Raw genomic sequence first — 16,778 nt, 5'->3', positions numbered from 1 at the left:
TTTTTTTTGTTATTGTTATTTACTGGATGTGCTGTCCAAATCTGCCAACAGAGCGTTTGCTGTCCTGTTTACTTTGACTGGGCACAGGTTTCTGTGTGCTTCTACAATGATAATTTGGATCTTTGAATTAAACAGCTTTTAAGTGACAGGCCATTTGTAAGTTTACAAAGTAGTATTTAGTCCATGGTCATAGAAGCAATGGGTAATTGATTGATTGATTGATTTTTATTTTATTTTTTCTTTTCCCACAGGGCAGGTCTCATTTACAAAACTCTGTACTATTCAATTAAGTATAATGTGTTTTTCAGAGATCAGGCTGTGGTAAACAAGTGATTTTATCTTTTATTTTTCTCCTCCAATTCTTCCCACACTCTGAGTCCCTTGAATAACTGTGGTGTTCCACAAAATAAAGGCTTTATATTTTTAGGAATACAAAGTGATTCAAGAGGATGAAACAAGTACTTTGTTCTGAATAAAAGAGAAGAAATAAAATGACAAACAACTGAAATGTTAGCCATTCTCTGCTGTATTTTGCACTGTCTGTGCTACGTATGTAAACAAGTTCTAAAATAGAGTTTTTGTATTCATACAAAACAGCCTCTGCTCAGAGTACTCTTGTTTTCCGTTTATAAATACATAGTTAATTACTGGTGTAGTGTTTAAAATCAATAGAATAATTTCCATGGACTTGTCAGGGCTGTAAGGATTAATTGTAGGAACTTTTCCATTATGATAGTGCTTCATATAAACACGCCTTCCTGGTGTGGCTGGCTGGGGTTTATATTCATAAACTTCCGGGAGATGAGGCAGTAGACCTTGCTGGACCCACCCTGTGCTTTTCCCATAAAGAGAAAGGTTCAATTTAGTAACCTACGTGGGACCTGTGTCACACTTTTGGAATGTGGAAGGAAAGACACTCGAGTTTCATGCAACCTATCATGTTCTTGTGCACTATATTTTCATGCCGTGACTGTGCCTTTAAAGCTGTACCTTTAAAAAGCTAATACAGAGAGTGCTTGAGGTTAAAAATACTGTGCTGTAATGTACATGCTTTTGCTTGCTTGTTTTTATGGGGGAATTGGCTGAAATTGCAGTTTTTCTCTGGCTGTAGCAGTGCTTTCTGATTGGAGCCTTCACTGCTTGTCAAGCCTGACGTATCAAGAGTGACTGATTAAAAGGTGACAGTGGTTTGGTTTTTGTAAGGCACGGAGATCTCCCAAGCTCCCAGATTTCTTGGTTTGTGTAACAGTGTCTGTTTGTGTCTTTGCCTACAGGCACAGGACGGTTCTGAAGGACCTGAGGATGGATAAAGATTTCCGCTACTACTTCCAGCACCCCTGGTCTCGCTTAGTTGTGGCTTACTTAGTCATCTTCTTCAACTTCCTAATCTTTGCTGAAGATCCCGTATCGCACAGTCAGACGGAAGCCAATGTTATTGTTGTTGGTAATTGTTTCTCATTTGTCGCAAATAAATACCCTGAAGGAGGAGGCTGGATATTCCTGAAGGTGCTTCTGTGGTTGCTTGCCATTCTCACAGGACTGATAGCTGGGAAATTTCTGTTCCATCAGCGTCTGTTTGGTAAGTTACGTGATGCACCTGCTGGGGTCTTGGTAATGACTTTGTGGCTTCTGCATTAAACTTTCTGCTCACTGCGATTTTTGAAAACTTTGCCGTAAGTCAGTCCAAATGTTTAGACCTGTATAGAATGCAATGCATCAAAGCATGCGTCACTGTAAAAATTAATGCCATGTGTAAGCATACCTAACAAAGATTTCAGTCAAAAAAGGACTGCAAATTGATGTGTTTGAAGTAATTGAGATGTCAGTGGTTTTCAGCATCATAAAAGTACTGTTTTGCATCTTCAAGGAGTGGGAAAGGGCAGTGACACTAGTCAAAAGTTCCAGAAATGGAAGCAGAGGCACTAAATATGGGAGCTGGGAAAAAATAATTGCCTTTAAATGTTTTGCTTTTTTTGTTGGAGAGTGCCAGGAGATAAAGAATTTCCTAGATCTTGTCTTTTCGTTTAAAGCGTTTGCACCCAAACAGAGAGAGGGAGAGCACTTTATGCTGACAGAATAGACCATCAGCTACCCACCTTTTCCATTTACTTCATGAAGGGATAAGCTCCTGATGAAGAAGCTGCCGAACTGCCACAGTTTGCTGTTATTGGAAATGCTAGTTGTTCCTTGCACGGCAAAGATGTCCGAGCATTTACACCGTATTTGCTTTACTATTGTTGTTATAACTAATGTAGAATGATGTTGCAACAGCGCATTGTCGCTGCTCACTGGAGGCATTATATGAGTAAATGGAGGTTTCTAATGCAGCTTGCTAAATCCTTGGTACCATTTTAATGTACTTTTTTTTTAATATAAATTATCCATTGCACTCCTAATACGATATTTCAAGCACCTTGTTGTTTGCTTGCTTATACAGGGTCCCAGCCACAGTAACTGCTGTGGAGTGGCTGGTATACCCTGCACCTTGGTTGCTGTTTTAGGTGGCTTTAGTTGTGATGAGGAAATTGCATGCAAAGACTGTGGTATATAGAAACAGGTCCTCTCTGTCTCCTAATGCGAAGTAAAATCAACGAAAGATCTACCATTGTCTTCACTGATTCATAGTTTAAGGGGTTTAGTAACTGTTGCATGAGAGAGTTCAAGGCAATCTCTTAAGTTTTAGAAATGAGTAGAAGCATAGAAAAGTCTATTTCACTGCTGTCAGGTACAATGTTTGCATCACTCTTTGGAGCATCTGACAGTAGAGATCCCGTTGATCTACATGGACTAGTGCTATATACTTAAAATGATAGAACTGCAAGAGGGATCGTTACCTGGAACATCTCTGAGCACACGAGTGTTTGGCTATTTCCTTCATTTGCCTCTCTATTAAGACAGAAAAAGAAAACAAAAACCCACTATCAAGCATTTCAGTAAATCAAATGTGAAGCTATTATGCCTAGGGTTAAAAAAAAAACATATTAAGAGACATCTCTTAATATAGGCTTCTCTTGAAGCGCCGAGTCTGGAAGGTAGTTAAGCATCTTGATGGCTGTTCAATGGAACAGGATCTCTGTGGTCAGAGATGTGGTCAGCTAGCTGTGCCCTTAGGGGACAAACATCAATGTTTCAAAAACAAGGATCTGATCATGCGAATGCTTGTGGCAGCACAAAGAAGGGATCAGTGTTCTGACCAAAAGGGTTCAAAGGAGGGATCTCAAGGAGGCAGATTCCAGGCAAGATATTCCTACCTCTGGCAGCAGTGCTGGTATAGGAATGTTTACAGTGAGAGTCTGATTTAGCAATTGATAGATACAATCTGCTGTGTGGGTAGATGCTACAGGTTCAGTTTTGTGGCAAGTTAAGGCAGTTTAACCTGCCCCAGGTTCCTAACTTCAGCTGTGGAAGTTTGGTGCCTCCCAGAAGCCAGCGCTTGAGCCAAGAAACCATGCATGGAGTTCACAGAACGGTTGAGGTTGGAAGGGACCTCTAGAGATCATCTAGTCCAAGCCCCCTGCTCAAGCAGGGACACCCAGAGCACGGGGCACAGGGCAGCATCCAGGCGGGTTTGGAAGATCTCCAGAGAAGGAGACTCCAAACCTCCCTGGGCAGCCTGTTCCAGGGCTCTGTCATCCTCACAGGAAAGAAGTTCCTCCCCACATAACGATGGAACTTCCCGTCGTTTAATTTATACCCATTTCCCCTTGTCCTGTCACTGGCCACCACTGAGGAGTTTTGCCCCATGCGAAGATCTCATCAGCCCCAAGCGCTGAGCCCATGCAGAAAGAGTTGCTCGTCCCGCTGTCTGCTGCCGCTGGAGTCTCTAGCCAGGGCATCAGGGACTGCGCAACCAAGATAGCGGGGTCCCGGTGGCCCACGCTGCCCTTACTGGGAGCTGCTGGGAGCTGCCCCCACATGTGTGTGAGGGCAAAAGTCCCTGGGTCTCTGTAGGGTTCATATGGAGTTACTTCTACCAGTTATTTGCCACCACTTTAATATCTTGCTTAACATCAATTAGTGTGGTTATGATTATTCATTAAACAAGTTTTCTTCTGTTCTGCCCACTGTAGCATAATCTACATCCTAGAAATATCTCTTTTAATTGAGATCCTCCACTAGGACCTCTGAATCTTCTAACAGCAAGCACTTTATAAATTTACCCTTTTACTCTTCTTGGTTTCCCCAGTCAACGCTCTTAAATAATTGTTTCTTCTGAGATATATGTATATATATATATAAAGTTATTTTTTTCATGAATGTTTTTTGGAAACTTTCTTTTTTTTTTTTTTCATTCTTGTTTACTTGCTTCTGTTTTTCTGCTGTTTTTATGTTTGTGGAGGGAATTGTGGCTGGTTGCTCTTTGGGGCCTGTGAACAACTTCCTGCAGTCAGGAAACCCAACAGCCCCAGTCTAACTCCCTGTGTCAGGTCTTGGCTCAGAGGATACGCTGCAAATAATTGAAACTGAGAAGGATTAGTTCGCGTCTCACTTTAGATGAAGCGGAGTGAAGGGGATTTTCTTTCTCTATGCCCTTCCGGCTCTTTCCTTCCTCCTCTTATGTATTTGTTTTTGCTGAGCTGACATGTAAGCTAGAAAAGTAGCGTAGCTAAAACTACATTGCAATGTCATTTACCATCTGTGACAGACTGTCTGACAGTCATGACTGACATGAGTTATAAAAATAATAGATCTAAGTTTAAGCACATTATATTTCTAAAAGTGGCGGCCTCTAAGCGTCATTGAGGCTTCATCTCTTTCTGAATTTATAGAGAGATAAGAGAGCAGGTAAATTATATTGTTGGCAAGAAGAAATCTTGAGTCTAGAGAACATGGTGAAATGTTTTCAGCTGATAATGTTCATTGCAAACCTTTGAACAATAACCTCTTCAGGGACTTCTTCAAGACACTGCTAACAACTTCAGAGTTAAGAAAAACACAATCTATTTGTTTCTCTTTGGTCAAGAAATAACATTACACTTGATAAACATCTCCAACAATAAATATTTTCAATGAAAACACTGTTTATCTAGCACATTCTTTGTATCTTTACAGCATATGGTCAGAACAAATGGAATTTTAAAATTCCCTCCTGGCTGTTTCCATTATATTCTTTTAATTGAGCACTTATTTTGTATTTAGTCAGGTACTGTGTTCTGCCATGGTTTTTATTTTGTACTGGAAGATGAAAGGTCAGAGAGGAATCCTGGAATTTGGGAAAATAAAAAGAAACGTACCCTACCTTTTTTGTTTGTTTCTTTGTTTCATGTGAGAGAGTTAATTGAGGCAGGGGAAGACTCTTTCTTCTTAGATACAGAAAGAGTATCCCACTTACTGAGAGATTTCTTGATTTTCTCTTTGCTTTCTTGAAAGCAGAAGCAGCTTACAAACTGACCCTGTTATGCGACACTGTATATTCAGAAAAGGCATTTAGATCTTCAGTACCGACTTAAAAGAAATTTCTGAATAAGCTCTGAAATTTGAACATTCTGTTTCTCTGGGGCACTTTCTGCAAACTAGCATAGGATTGAGTTAATTAAAAAGTATATGTTTTAATCAATGTCTTCTCAGCTTATGTACATTTTCAGTTCTGTATTCCAGCTTCAGGCCTAAATTCTGAGTTCATTGGGATCGTTTTGCCCCAAAATTCAGGCTGTGCATTATATATCTATTTGTATAAATGATCTATCATGTTAATTTAAAATTGTCTTACATTTGAATTCATTTTTAGCAGTCTGCCTGACAGTTCATCTTAAAATGAGCAATATACTTGGTAAAAGGTAATAGATATTTTTTTCTCTTTTCCAAATCTTTGTCTTGATCATAAAAGTTTCTTTCTAAATGATTAGAATGGAAAGTAATTGCTTAAAATGTCATAATCAGTGGAGGGAATCAAATTTCATACATAGAAATAGAAACATGTTTTTTAAAACTGGAAAACTGTCACAATACTGTAAGAAATCAGAGCAGTTGGGTAAACATTGAGGTTAATGGGTTGCTCTGTTATAAATATCCACAGTATGCAGTTTGTTTAGAATTAAATGATAACCTAAACTTCATAGACACTGGAGTGAATAAATAAAACAGTCATTGCAGGAATTGCAGTGAGCTTTGGGCCAAAACTGATATTGCAGATTGTTAACTCACCAGTCAGTATCAAACAAATCACCCATTGCAGACCTGTTGTCTCACAACAGGTTTTTGTCAATCATCTCTTCTGGAAAGTGCTGGAACTATTACAAACCTATAAACAGACTCTTCACCATCTGCTTTTTTTTTGTCAAAAGTTGAAATAGGTAAGAACTTAAGCACTGATTGTATGCAGATGGCAAAAAGAAATTAGATAGAATAGAATTTAGTCAGGATGGTAACGCACTAAACCTGAGCAAAGTGAGTCAGTTAGGCAGCTAACAGGATAAATTCATAAAATAGTCTATCTAATATGAATATTCTGAAATATCAAAGGTCATATTGGTGTAAAACCCAAGCTGTGGTTTAACAGAATTAAATACTTGGTTAAATTAAACTAAATGCTGGAATAGCCTGGGGTATGGTTGCTTGTGTTGCTCTGATGTGTCTCTCCACAGTGGTGACAGCACATGGCACACAGTTGTAGTGAGGGAGGCAGTCTGATTTGCCAAAAAAGAAGGGAAAAAAAAAGAAGGAAAAAATGAGATCATGTGATGGGGTTTTTGCACGGTCATCTTTCATCCATATTGTTTCCCGTTGGGATTTGTGATGGTAGTTACATGAATAGTTGTACCCCCTTCTGTAGGAACAGGTGATGGGTGTATGGCAATACTTGCATAAATTCTATTCTCTCTGACAGAGTATTTCTTTTCCCTTGTCAGTTCAGTATCTTACATTACAATGAGACCTGTCACTAAATAGCCAGTGACTTTGCTGAGGCTTTTTCATTTTCATTGATGACTTTATTCTAATTGAAAGCCACTTGTGATAGTGACTAGGTAAAAAGCCACAGTGTTCAAGAGCCCATTTGGTATGAATCTCAGTAGCCAGTTTGTGCTGCTGAAGGCTTTCAAGGTCTACTGTGGCTGCTTCAATTCACCTCTTGTTTCCCATAGAGTGTTGAAGCAATACAATAAGATTATTTTGGTCCTATAAAATGAGTGCCAAGGGGCTAATCTAACCGATAGCTAATAATAACACACAAATGACTGTGAGCAAGCATTTTCGAAAGCCAGACTCATCAACAAGAAACAAAAAAACAAGAATCTTACAGCCAGCCACTGAACGAGTGCAGGCTCATCACATTCCAGCTCTGGTGCATAGCCAGTAATAGGATGTCAGCTTGAACTTCCCAACATTCACAGAGAGACCACAAATGACCTTAGAAACATAAATAAAAAGCATGCAAGTGACCTCTTGATTTCTTCTTTTACTTTAGTATTTTTAGAAGTGCAGCTTCTGCTTCCTCTCATGAGACTCAGTGAGTTTTCCGTTGTCTGCACTTAGCTTTAGTTACAGAATCAGCCTGGTATCAGGTGGTAAATTATATACTTTAATTGGGCAGTAAAGGCAGCAGCAGCAAAAAAAGAAAAACCCAAATTACACTGTTTTCACAGGAAACTTTAATTTCACTGAGGCTCCTCTCCCATTTCCCAAGCAGCATCAAGAAACTGTGAAAGGAGCTACCTGTGCCAAATTATCCACAATAGGAAGGTTCTAGAGGATATTTAGCATACAGTAACTGAAAACTAAAAATAATTTCATTGCTACTTAATATTGACATGTCATCCCTGCGTTTTGATCTCTTTGACATGACTTTCAGGTTGTTCTTTCCATTTGAGACTGGAAGTGAAGTTGAAATGATGCATTCAGCAAGAGTGGCACGGAGCCTTTTCTTTGAAGAGAGAATAAAAAGAGAGTCAGTGACTGGGCAAATTAAATATTGCCCTGGGGCAGCACCGAGCGCTAATGACAACAGTAGGAACCCCTAGATACTTGTTACTCAAAGGCTTATGTCTTAGATCCCCAATTTCTTCTATCGAAAGAGCAGTGTGCTTTTTTCTGGCAAGAGCAGCCTGACGCAAGTCGTGCAGGTGTAACCTAGTGCAGGGACAACCTTCTGCCGTTCCTTATTCCACATTATTCCACACAATGGGCAGATGGAGGCAGGGTTTGTGTGGACAACCACCTTGCTGCATGCAGAGACCTGAGAACTCCCTCTCCGTGCCCATGCTGTGCTCCTAAAGGTCTGTTCCTTATGGGAAAGGAAGTAATACAGTGTTTCCTGAGGGGATTGCTGATCCAGACAAGGGACATAACTCATTTCTGAAGCTGGAAAAAAGTTTTCTAGCTTCTTATTTCTCTCTCTCTTTCTTTTTTTTTTTTTTTTTTTCTCCAGAAGGTACAATGTGCTTTTCTTCACAGCATAACTCCTGGCAGTGGAATAGTAGAAACAACAGAGATGATTCTGCTTTAAGGATTCAAACTGATGCCTCCAGGTAGTGAAGAATTTTCCCTGGGGCAGATTTGAAAGCAGCAGAGCTGCTTTCAAACTGAGAAACTGAGATGTGAGCTGAGACGTGACATTGAGCATCACTGTAAGAAACAGTGATCCCATGAAGCTTTTACAAACAAAGGATTTCTAATCCAGATTGTTCTCTAAGCTTGATTCAGCAAAAACACATAATTTTCTAGGTAACATGAAGTGTTCTTACGCATCTATCATTTTCATTTGTCAGACAGCTTTGGCTGGGTACTAAGCGGAATGAATTTCACTATATATTATGTACCGCTTTTTAGGATTGCACTGACACTTAATCCACAAACAGCCCTTATTTATTATTCCCAAACACTAACATGTTACGGCTGCAGGACATCAGTGTTGGATTAGCTTGGTTAGAACTGACTTCTGCTCTGCAAAGTCCCAGGCACTTGTGTCTTGAGTAGCAAAGCACAGAAGCAGATAAAACTTGGGTGTTTGAGAGCAAGACTCTTTTTCATTTCCATATGAAAAATGTCAATGCTAATTTAATGGTTATAATGGTTATGATGATAATTTAATGATAACAAAATCAATTGGAAAAACTGGTGGTTTTCTCTTTGACATTAAATACCCCAAAACAATGAAAATGTAAAAAGTGATTATTCCCTTATGCTCAGGAGCAGGAGCTTACAGCATCTGAGATTATTTATCCATACAAAAGGTAGAAAACTCATTTAAGACATCAGTTAAATAGCTCAAATTACAACCATGATTTCAATTTTCCACATTGCCTCATTTTTTCCTGTCCTGCTTCTGACATAGTAATTGTCTTTATTTTTATCTTACCCAATTTATCACCAGGATTGTGAATTGTTTATTATTCCAATTTATAGGACTTTAGAGCATTAAGAACTTTGTTTTAAACCAGTGATACTTCCAGCTGAATATTCTGTATCACAGTGGCCCAACATGGATGCTGAAGTAAGGGTTTAAGAATAATGAAGACTATAATGAGCTCCCAAAATACTTTCCCAGCCTTCAACGATTTGTTCAGTGCTTAAACAAAAATATGACTATTTTTAGGTATCTTTGACAGCCATACTGAAGACAAATAATACAGCTAGCAATAGCTTTTGTTCGTATCTATCTGTTACTAAGAAGCAACTCCTTCACAAATTTTCTCGAATTTATAAAAACTCTGGTATTTATCAAATCCCCCTTCCTCCTACTTCTCTTGAGATAGTGGGAACTGGTTAGTTTTGGACACCTCATCAAAAGCTAAGAAAACTAAAGTGTCTAAAAATGAACTGTCAGTTAATTGTAAAGAGGCAGATTCTTCTACTGAGGTCTTCCTCTCTTTCAAATTGTCTTGAATTCATATTTCATTTGCAACAGTGGGGTGGGCAGCTGCTTGAGGCTTTGTAGGTGCACTTATGCTTATATTTTTTTCTTTCTGATGAAATATGCATCTACTAAGAAAACCACTTCTATTTGTACTAAAGCGAAGAAAAAGCTAAATCTATATGAAAATGAGGTATTATGTTATAGTGATTGTAAAGACACCAGGCAGGGTTGCCAAAAATGTTTCTGGAGAGTCGCAGCAGCAATGGTATTTAAATTTACTTGAGAGAAAGGAAACAAAACCTAAAATTTGAGAGATCCGAGATTTAATTAACAATAAAGCACAAATATCCTATCTCTCTTGCTATTTTGAGGCAATATAGGTCTTTAGATTAAGTGACAAAATACATATCTTAATTTACTCTTTTGTGATATGTTGAAATGTCATGAAATAGAGCAAGTGAATAATATACTAACATCTAATATTTATATGGAACTTCTGTGGAGTTCCCAATCCAGAGAATTTACAGCTTAGTACGTTGTTCAGTTTTGTATCACTTTCATACAGCAAATGAAAATATAATAGCTATTTGAGTGGTTCTCCTCACTCCTTCCATTCTGCCTGGCAAACTACTGCTTGATACACATCAACTCAGATTCCTTTGAAATGATTTGGGGCCACACTTATACCCTGTGCACCCCCTCTTTGTGGCAGTTTTTAATCTAAGTTAGGGACCACTTCTGTAATATCTGTGTAAATTCAGAGAGTAGAACAGGAATATTACTGGCCTAAGGATGTCTACAGATTTCCAGTGCTTACGCTGCAAATAAAGAAGGCAAACTGAAATAGACTATAGACTATCAGAAATGTTTCTGATTTCTCTGGTAGTGGTGCACTATATAACTGCTATGGACATCATAGTCTCTTCAGAGTCAAAGGGACTATATTGCAACGCTGCTGTCTGCATAGCATACCTGGAAGTGTCTAACTAAAGCACTCTAACAACACCCATGAACCCTGGAGATCCTGTTTGTATCAATCGCTACAATATGTTTAGGAAATATATTCACTGAAAAAGTCTCCTTTGTAAGTGTATCTTGTCAGTGTAATTCAAATATTTTTAGTACTTCTGTTCTACTCGTCCTACATGAGTCCTTTCCCATAGATTTTTTTTTCCCAGAAAAAAAACTTCACCCCGGGAGAAGTTACTCATTTACTCACAACTAAAGGATCTTCCCTCACTTTCTATTGTGGTTATTGTAACTTTGCTTTGGAAATCAGATTGATACAGTTCTATTAGAAAGATAAAGTCCAAGATCAAGAATTCAGACATTACTTGATTTGTGATATATTCAATCCTCCTTTTTTTGTTTTTGTATTTGCAAAACTTATTCCTCAGGAAACATGACCCTTCGTGCCATAAAGCCATCTTTTGCCACAGCTTTATGTTAAGGGAAAATTAAGCCTGTTTTGGCTGTTTACTTGGTGTGATGTTTTATGGAAGGGTGACATGTGAAATCCTTCACAAGTTACTCCCCCAGAGAAGAGGGGCATGCATATTCCTGAGTATGTCAGGATCACTTATGTGTCTTTGGTGCTACTGAACTGTACTATTCAATTTATTGCTGACATCCATTTAAAACTACACAAGCCTTTTAAGGAGTTTTCTTAAACCTTTTAAAGATCATGTGATGAACATCTCAAGACAGCATTTGCAGTTATTTTTCCTTACTGCTACATGAGATGTACTGAATGTAGTCTAGAACTGAATCTTTTTAGAACTAAACTGAATCGCTTTATTGAAATGGTTTGAATTCCTTGCTCTGAGAGGTGTTTTGGAAAAGGATCAGCTTCCGAAAGGTCTGTAAATAATCAGCATCAGTACTGAGAAAGTGCTACATAACTGCAAGGAATCAAGAGTGCCAGGTACCAATTTTTTGCCTGCTCAGTAGTAGCCTCCTAAGTTATTCTCCATCTAAAATTTGGATGGTGGACCTCTGGGATGGAATGCTTCTCTGTAGCACAGTCCCCCAGGGAGCAGCCTTTTATCAGATTAACATACAGAGTCTTCCTTACCAAACCCCTTACCAAGTCCATTCTCTTTGGATTATTTCAGTTTTGATCATCCAGACCTATCTGGTGAATCAAAGTGTATTTGAATAGCCTCTAAATTCAGTCAGTCGTCTCTTGCAACAGCATCTGCAAAGTGCTCCAGCAGAGGATTATCCTGTTTGCTTCCTTTGAGATAATGAAACCTTGGAAGGCCTCATGCATCTCCTCACCAACAGGCAACTTCTCCCTTGCAACTGGCCTTGTTTTCTAATGATTTAAAATGTCACTGTTGGACTTCCTTCATCATGGGAGCCATTGCTATGGTGACTTCATCACCCTTCAGTGAAATGGACCCTTAATGCAGTTAATGTTTAAGCTAAAGGAGCGGATGAAACACATGCTCTCAAAGTAAGTCCATGTATTGTATTCTATTGCAGTTACTATTAGACTTTATCTGAACTTTGTAGCTAAAAGAGAGTTAGAATCTCCCCTTAGTCAGTAAGTTTATCTCCATTTCTCCTTCTCCTTTCCATTTCTCACCCAAAGTCTCACTGGACTCCTGGCAATGCAGGACTTAATTCGTTGGACAGTTGTGTAGGACAAACTACAGTTATTTCAGTTTTCTATTAAGATTTTTATTGTGTCTATGAAGAGCAACTCAGAATTTGTCAAAATGAGTACCTGACTGTCAGATTGTGAACTAAATCTTAACTTGGTTAAAGCTCTTATATAAGGTTATGTATGAAATATGAATTACAGCTCCTTGGATTTCTGGTTACAGCTTGGCTTCTTGATACTATTGGTTTGAAACTGGTCTAGATCATATTTTAATGTCAGTATGGCTGGCTGATAGTCATTGTTTATGCTGAAGCCTTGCTCTGTCTCCAGACTTTCAGATAAATGTGAGACTATATGAATGAATTGGGCTTTAAGTTACTCTGAGAATTAACTATTACTAACTTTACCCAAACTCATATTCTTCGAAATGCACCAGCTCCATCACAGATTCCATGGTTCACTTCTCATTAAAACTAATTAGAGACCTACCCATTGGTAGTTTAATTTATGAAGAAATAAGTGACAAGAGATGTATTATTCTCATGCTATTGTAATTATTATGGCATACGGGGTCCTTGTCTTGTATAGCAGGCGTGGTTGTGGCAATTATAGTCTACATAAAAAGGTCACCAAAACCACTGTTTCAGGGGAAATTTAACTTTGAAACGAAATTTAGAGACAATTATCTTTGAGCAGAGGTGCACCTTCTAGTGGTGTTGAATGAGCATGGCAGTTAGCTAAACAGTAAGCTATTTTCTTTAAATAAGGAAAGTTGAATATGCCAGTGAAAAGGAATAGTAATGATTATTTATGTACAGTAACAGTTATTTATGTACAGTATTTTTCTAATTGAATTGATAAATCATTTAAAACAGGAAAATGAATATAAGTAGGGAAAGCATATGTTTGACAAATTTGTAACATTGTTCAATTAGAAAAAGCCCACAAAACTACAAGCTTTTTATGCATATTATATAAAGTAGTATTTTCATGTGTTCTACTGAGGAGCTTTTTCGCCCTCTGCCTTTTTTTCTGTTAAGTAGTGGAAATTTATGTTCACCGTCAGATTTAGCTTCAAATAAAGTTTGACATAGAACTGCTATTTTGAAAGTTTCGTGGATTGTTAACACAATTTCTCCATCCTGTTTATTTCTAGTAAAGATTAATTTCTTAATAGAGTATTTGCCTTGGTTGCTTACTTTGCAAGTAGTGTGTATCAAACGCACTAGAAATTCACTTTGCCCACAGACAGCACTATGTAGAATGGGTCTTGTTCTTTTGCTGACTTTGTGGATTTCTGCTTTGACAATTTCTGTTTAGTAAATAGTCCTTTTCTTGACACAATTATTAGTGTTTGGCAAATGTTTTATTCAGTGAAAACTTGTTTCATATAACTATTTTCAGGTGTGCCATCACTGAATAATCTGTTGAAATAACTAATACTTGAGCATCTTCCATCCCATTATATAGTGGTAAATTATTCTAAGGAAACTGGAAAACTGGGACAAAATAATGGAGTTTATTAAACTGCTACTGTAACAATGAAAAAATATTTTGCAAAATAAGGAAAGTGTCATGCAATCACTTGTCAGAGGTATAACTAGCTAACCTTAAGGTTGAATCTGATATAATAATAATTGACTTTCCTGAGTAAGATCTGTGCAACACACAGAACGTATATTGTATTTGATTAACTGATTATATTCGTTTTGGTGTTCACAGCACTGTCTACCTGGGCACATGAACAGACTCTAGTTGAGATATACATAGCTCATGAAGATGATAATTTTTGCTTGGGCTGAAAGACTGTCTGGAAACACTCAGGTTTGAGTGTTCTCCTCAGTATGTCACTGTAGACCAGAGAGTCTTCTTGATAATCATTGCAATATACATCTTCCTCTAGAAACCGTTCTCCACTTGTGTGTTTGAAAGACACTGTAGCCCTCCTGGGTACCTCTCCAAGGTCTAAAATGTTTATTCACAAAGTTCCCAATAGACAACGGAATTGTCTTATGCTTACTGTGCTTAACTGTGCGTCCTGAGAAAGGGTCAGGGTTTCTACATTTCTGGAAGCTTTATGCCTCAGTTTAGAATCTAGTGGAGAGAAGGTCCTCCAGGGAAGCTAAATTTTAGCTGCACAGTTAATTTAATAGCTGCATAATTTTGTTTTGTTTTGTTTTCCATGAAAATATATATTTTTTTCTTGATCAAGTCCTCTCTAAATTAAAACAACCCTTGTTTCACTACCATTTAACCCCAGATGTGAAGAATGTGGATCATCTTCTATGTTTTACTGACCAATTAACTACTTTTTGCCTCAAAGCAGTGTAAATTTCTCCTCTCTTCCTCTTCATCCATATTTATGTCTCAGTGTATGTGTGTGTGTCATTGTGAACCTTGTGTTCCCTGCAGTAGTCGCAAAGATAGGCTTGCTTGCCTTAGCTTGCCTTATATAGGCTTGCTTGCCTATATAAAAAATATAAAGCAAAGCTTATGGTCAAATGTATCTCTGAGTTTCAGTTCAGCACGGGGGATAATCATAGGATCTCCTTTTCTGTCAGCTTTAGCTTCATGTGACTGGTAGAAAGGGGCCTTTCTCATTCAGATAATGCTAAGGATTTGTTATGCGTATTTGCTGGCATTTAAACATTTAAAACTCTTTTCTGAGGCATGTTTGAAATACAGACTCCTCTGAGATTGTATATAATCACAAACCTGATGTTATCATTGCGGGTAGGTTGGTGATTTATTGCACTACAGTGCCACACTTTGAACAGTTTCTCACAATGCCTATTTGTAGACCTATAGATGTTTCTGTATGAGTGGGAGCAAAAGCTATTTTATTCCTTGATTCAAAAATGCTTTATAAATGTCTGTTTAGAAAGAAAGTCTATTTATATTTTTAAAATTAGTTGTTTCAGCACTGTCTCAAGAGAAACGAACAAACTGTGGAAAAGTGTTTTGAAATAAATATTTTGACAAGTCATCCTAGGGTAACAATGAAGTCCCATTGAGAGACAGTGATTACAGCACTGTCCTGCAGATATCAGCATTATATGAGATACTCTGGTGTTTCTTTTACCTATTATGAATTTTGAATTTCAATAAATTAAAAAAATAAAAATTCAGTTCTATTCAGTACGGCAAGCAAGACAAGAAAGACTCTAATATTAGACCTCTAAAATGATAAAAAAGGAGGAGGATCATGAAATAGCTTGGAAACAGAGAATATAAGAATGCGGTAAATATATTTAGCAGTGAAGAAATAGCAGATTTCTTAGAAATGCCAAAACTTTTTAAAGGATAAAATCTGCAAGAACACAATTCATATTTACATGCCCTCTAGTCAACTTGAAGTTGTTCAATTAGGACATCTAAAGAGAATTTTTTGCACAATCATTTTATAATCTGGGATGCAGTCACATAGAGTTAAAAAATCTGCACCTCAGGAAGAAACACGTTAGCATTTTCTATTGCTAACGTAGGTTTTTAAGTTGCTTCCCTTTGGAAAATTGTTCTAAAACATCATAGGAAATCAATAGCTATTTTTTTTCTGCTTTCCTTTAACTGCATCAGCACAATTGTTTAAGCCTAATGTAATAAATCAGTAATTGTGAAGTCTAGAGTTAAAATTATATTTTAAATCTATATAATGCAAACTGGAAGATAAAAATAAATTCAGAATTAAGCCTGCCCCAACATTGTAATCTTAGCCTAGATTTTAAAGGTTTTCCTACTATGTGTATTTTGCATTTTTTTTTGGCATAAGATCTAGGTGTTAGTGAAACTAATGGAAAGAGCTAGGTGTGGTGTGGAATGTTTTTGTATGTTTGTGACATATCATTTTTAACAGACCTTTATGAATTCATCTGCATTGACCGCTACCAACATGGTTTAGATTGTAGAGATGACCAGGTTAATTTGCTTGGGAATAAAGTGTCAGTCCTTTATTGCTTGTATTGCGCTTATTTTCCTGTTAAAAGAAGACATAAGAACATACTTTCTTTTCAATGTTCCAATGTTTTTTTTTTTTTTTTTTTTTTTTTTTTTTTTTTTTTTTTTTTTTTTTTTTTNTTTTTTTTTTTTTTTTTGAGAAATATCAGCCATTTTAAAAGACCCTGTGGAATTTTAGACTAACTCTGTATGGCTACAGCTCCACCTGCATCCGCCCACCTGTGGTTTCTGGTTCATGCCAAATCCTCGAGACCATCAAAATCACTAAGACAGGCTGCACAAGAAACCTACCAGAAACACTTCTGGCTGCTAATATCTGTCTTCTGACCCTCACTGGCAGGACTACTAAGAAACTGGAGCTCTTAGTTGCCCTGGGACATGATGTACTTTGCAAGGACATCACTTTTTGAGCTAGATAAGTAG

At 37.6% G+C, this 16,778-nt stretch overlaps 1 protein-coding gene across 2 annotated transcripts in view; it reads left to right on the top strand.

Moving 5' to 3' along the window:
• Positions 1–7: 7 nt before the first annotated feature.
• TMEM117 (transmembrane protein 117) overlaps positions 8–16,778 on the top strand; it is a 191,816-nt gene continuing 175,045 nt past the window's right edge. Inside the window, exons 1-3 of one of the 2 annotated variants that reach the window (XM_026050284.1) lie at positions 8–156; positions 1,112–1,178; positions 1,275–1,579. In XM_026050284.1, the coding sequence (XP_025906069.1) occupies positions 1,303–1,579 (277 nt within the window). In that variant the 5' untranslated portion in view covers positions 8–156; positions 1,112–1,178; positions 1,275–1,302. Of the gene's footprint in view, positions 157–556; positions 1,179–1,274; positions 1,580–16,778 lie in introns of those variants that run through there. The other variant, XM_026050283.1, reaches the window with a different exon arrangement.

The sequence above is a fragment of the Nothoprocta perdicaria genome, unplaced genomic scaffold (genome assembly GCF_003342845.1).
Source record: "Nothoprocta perdicaria isolate Ctin4 unplaced genomic scaffold, notPer1 scaffold_67, whole genome shotgun sequence".
Taxonomy (NCBI): Eukaryota; Metazoa; Chordata; class Aves; order Tinamiformes; family Tinamidae; genus Nothoprocta; species Nothoprocta perdicaria.
Note: the sequence above shows the minus strand (reverse complement) of the source record. Positions and strands in the feature narration are given on the sequence as shown.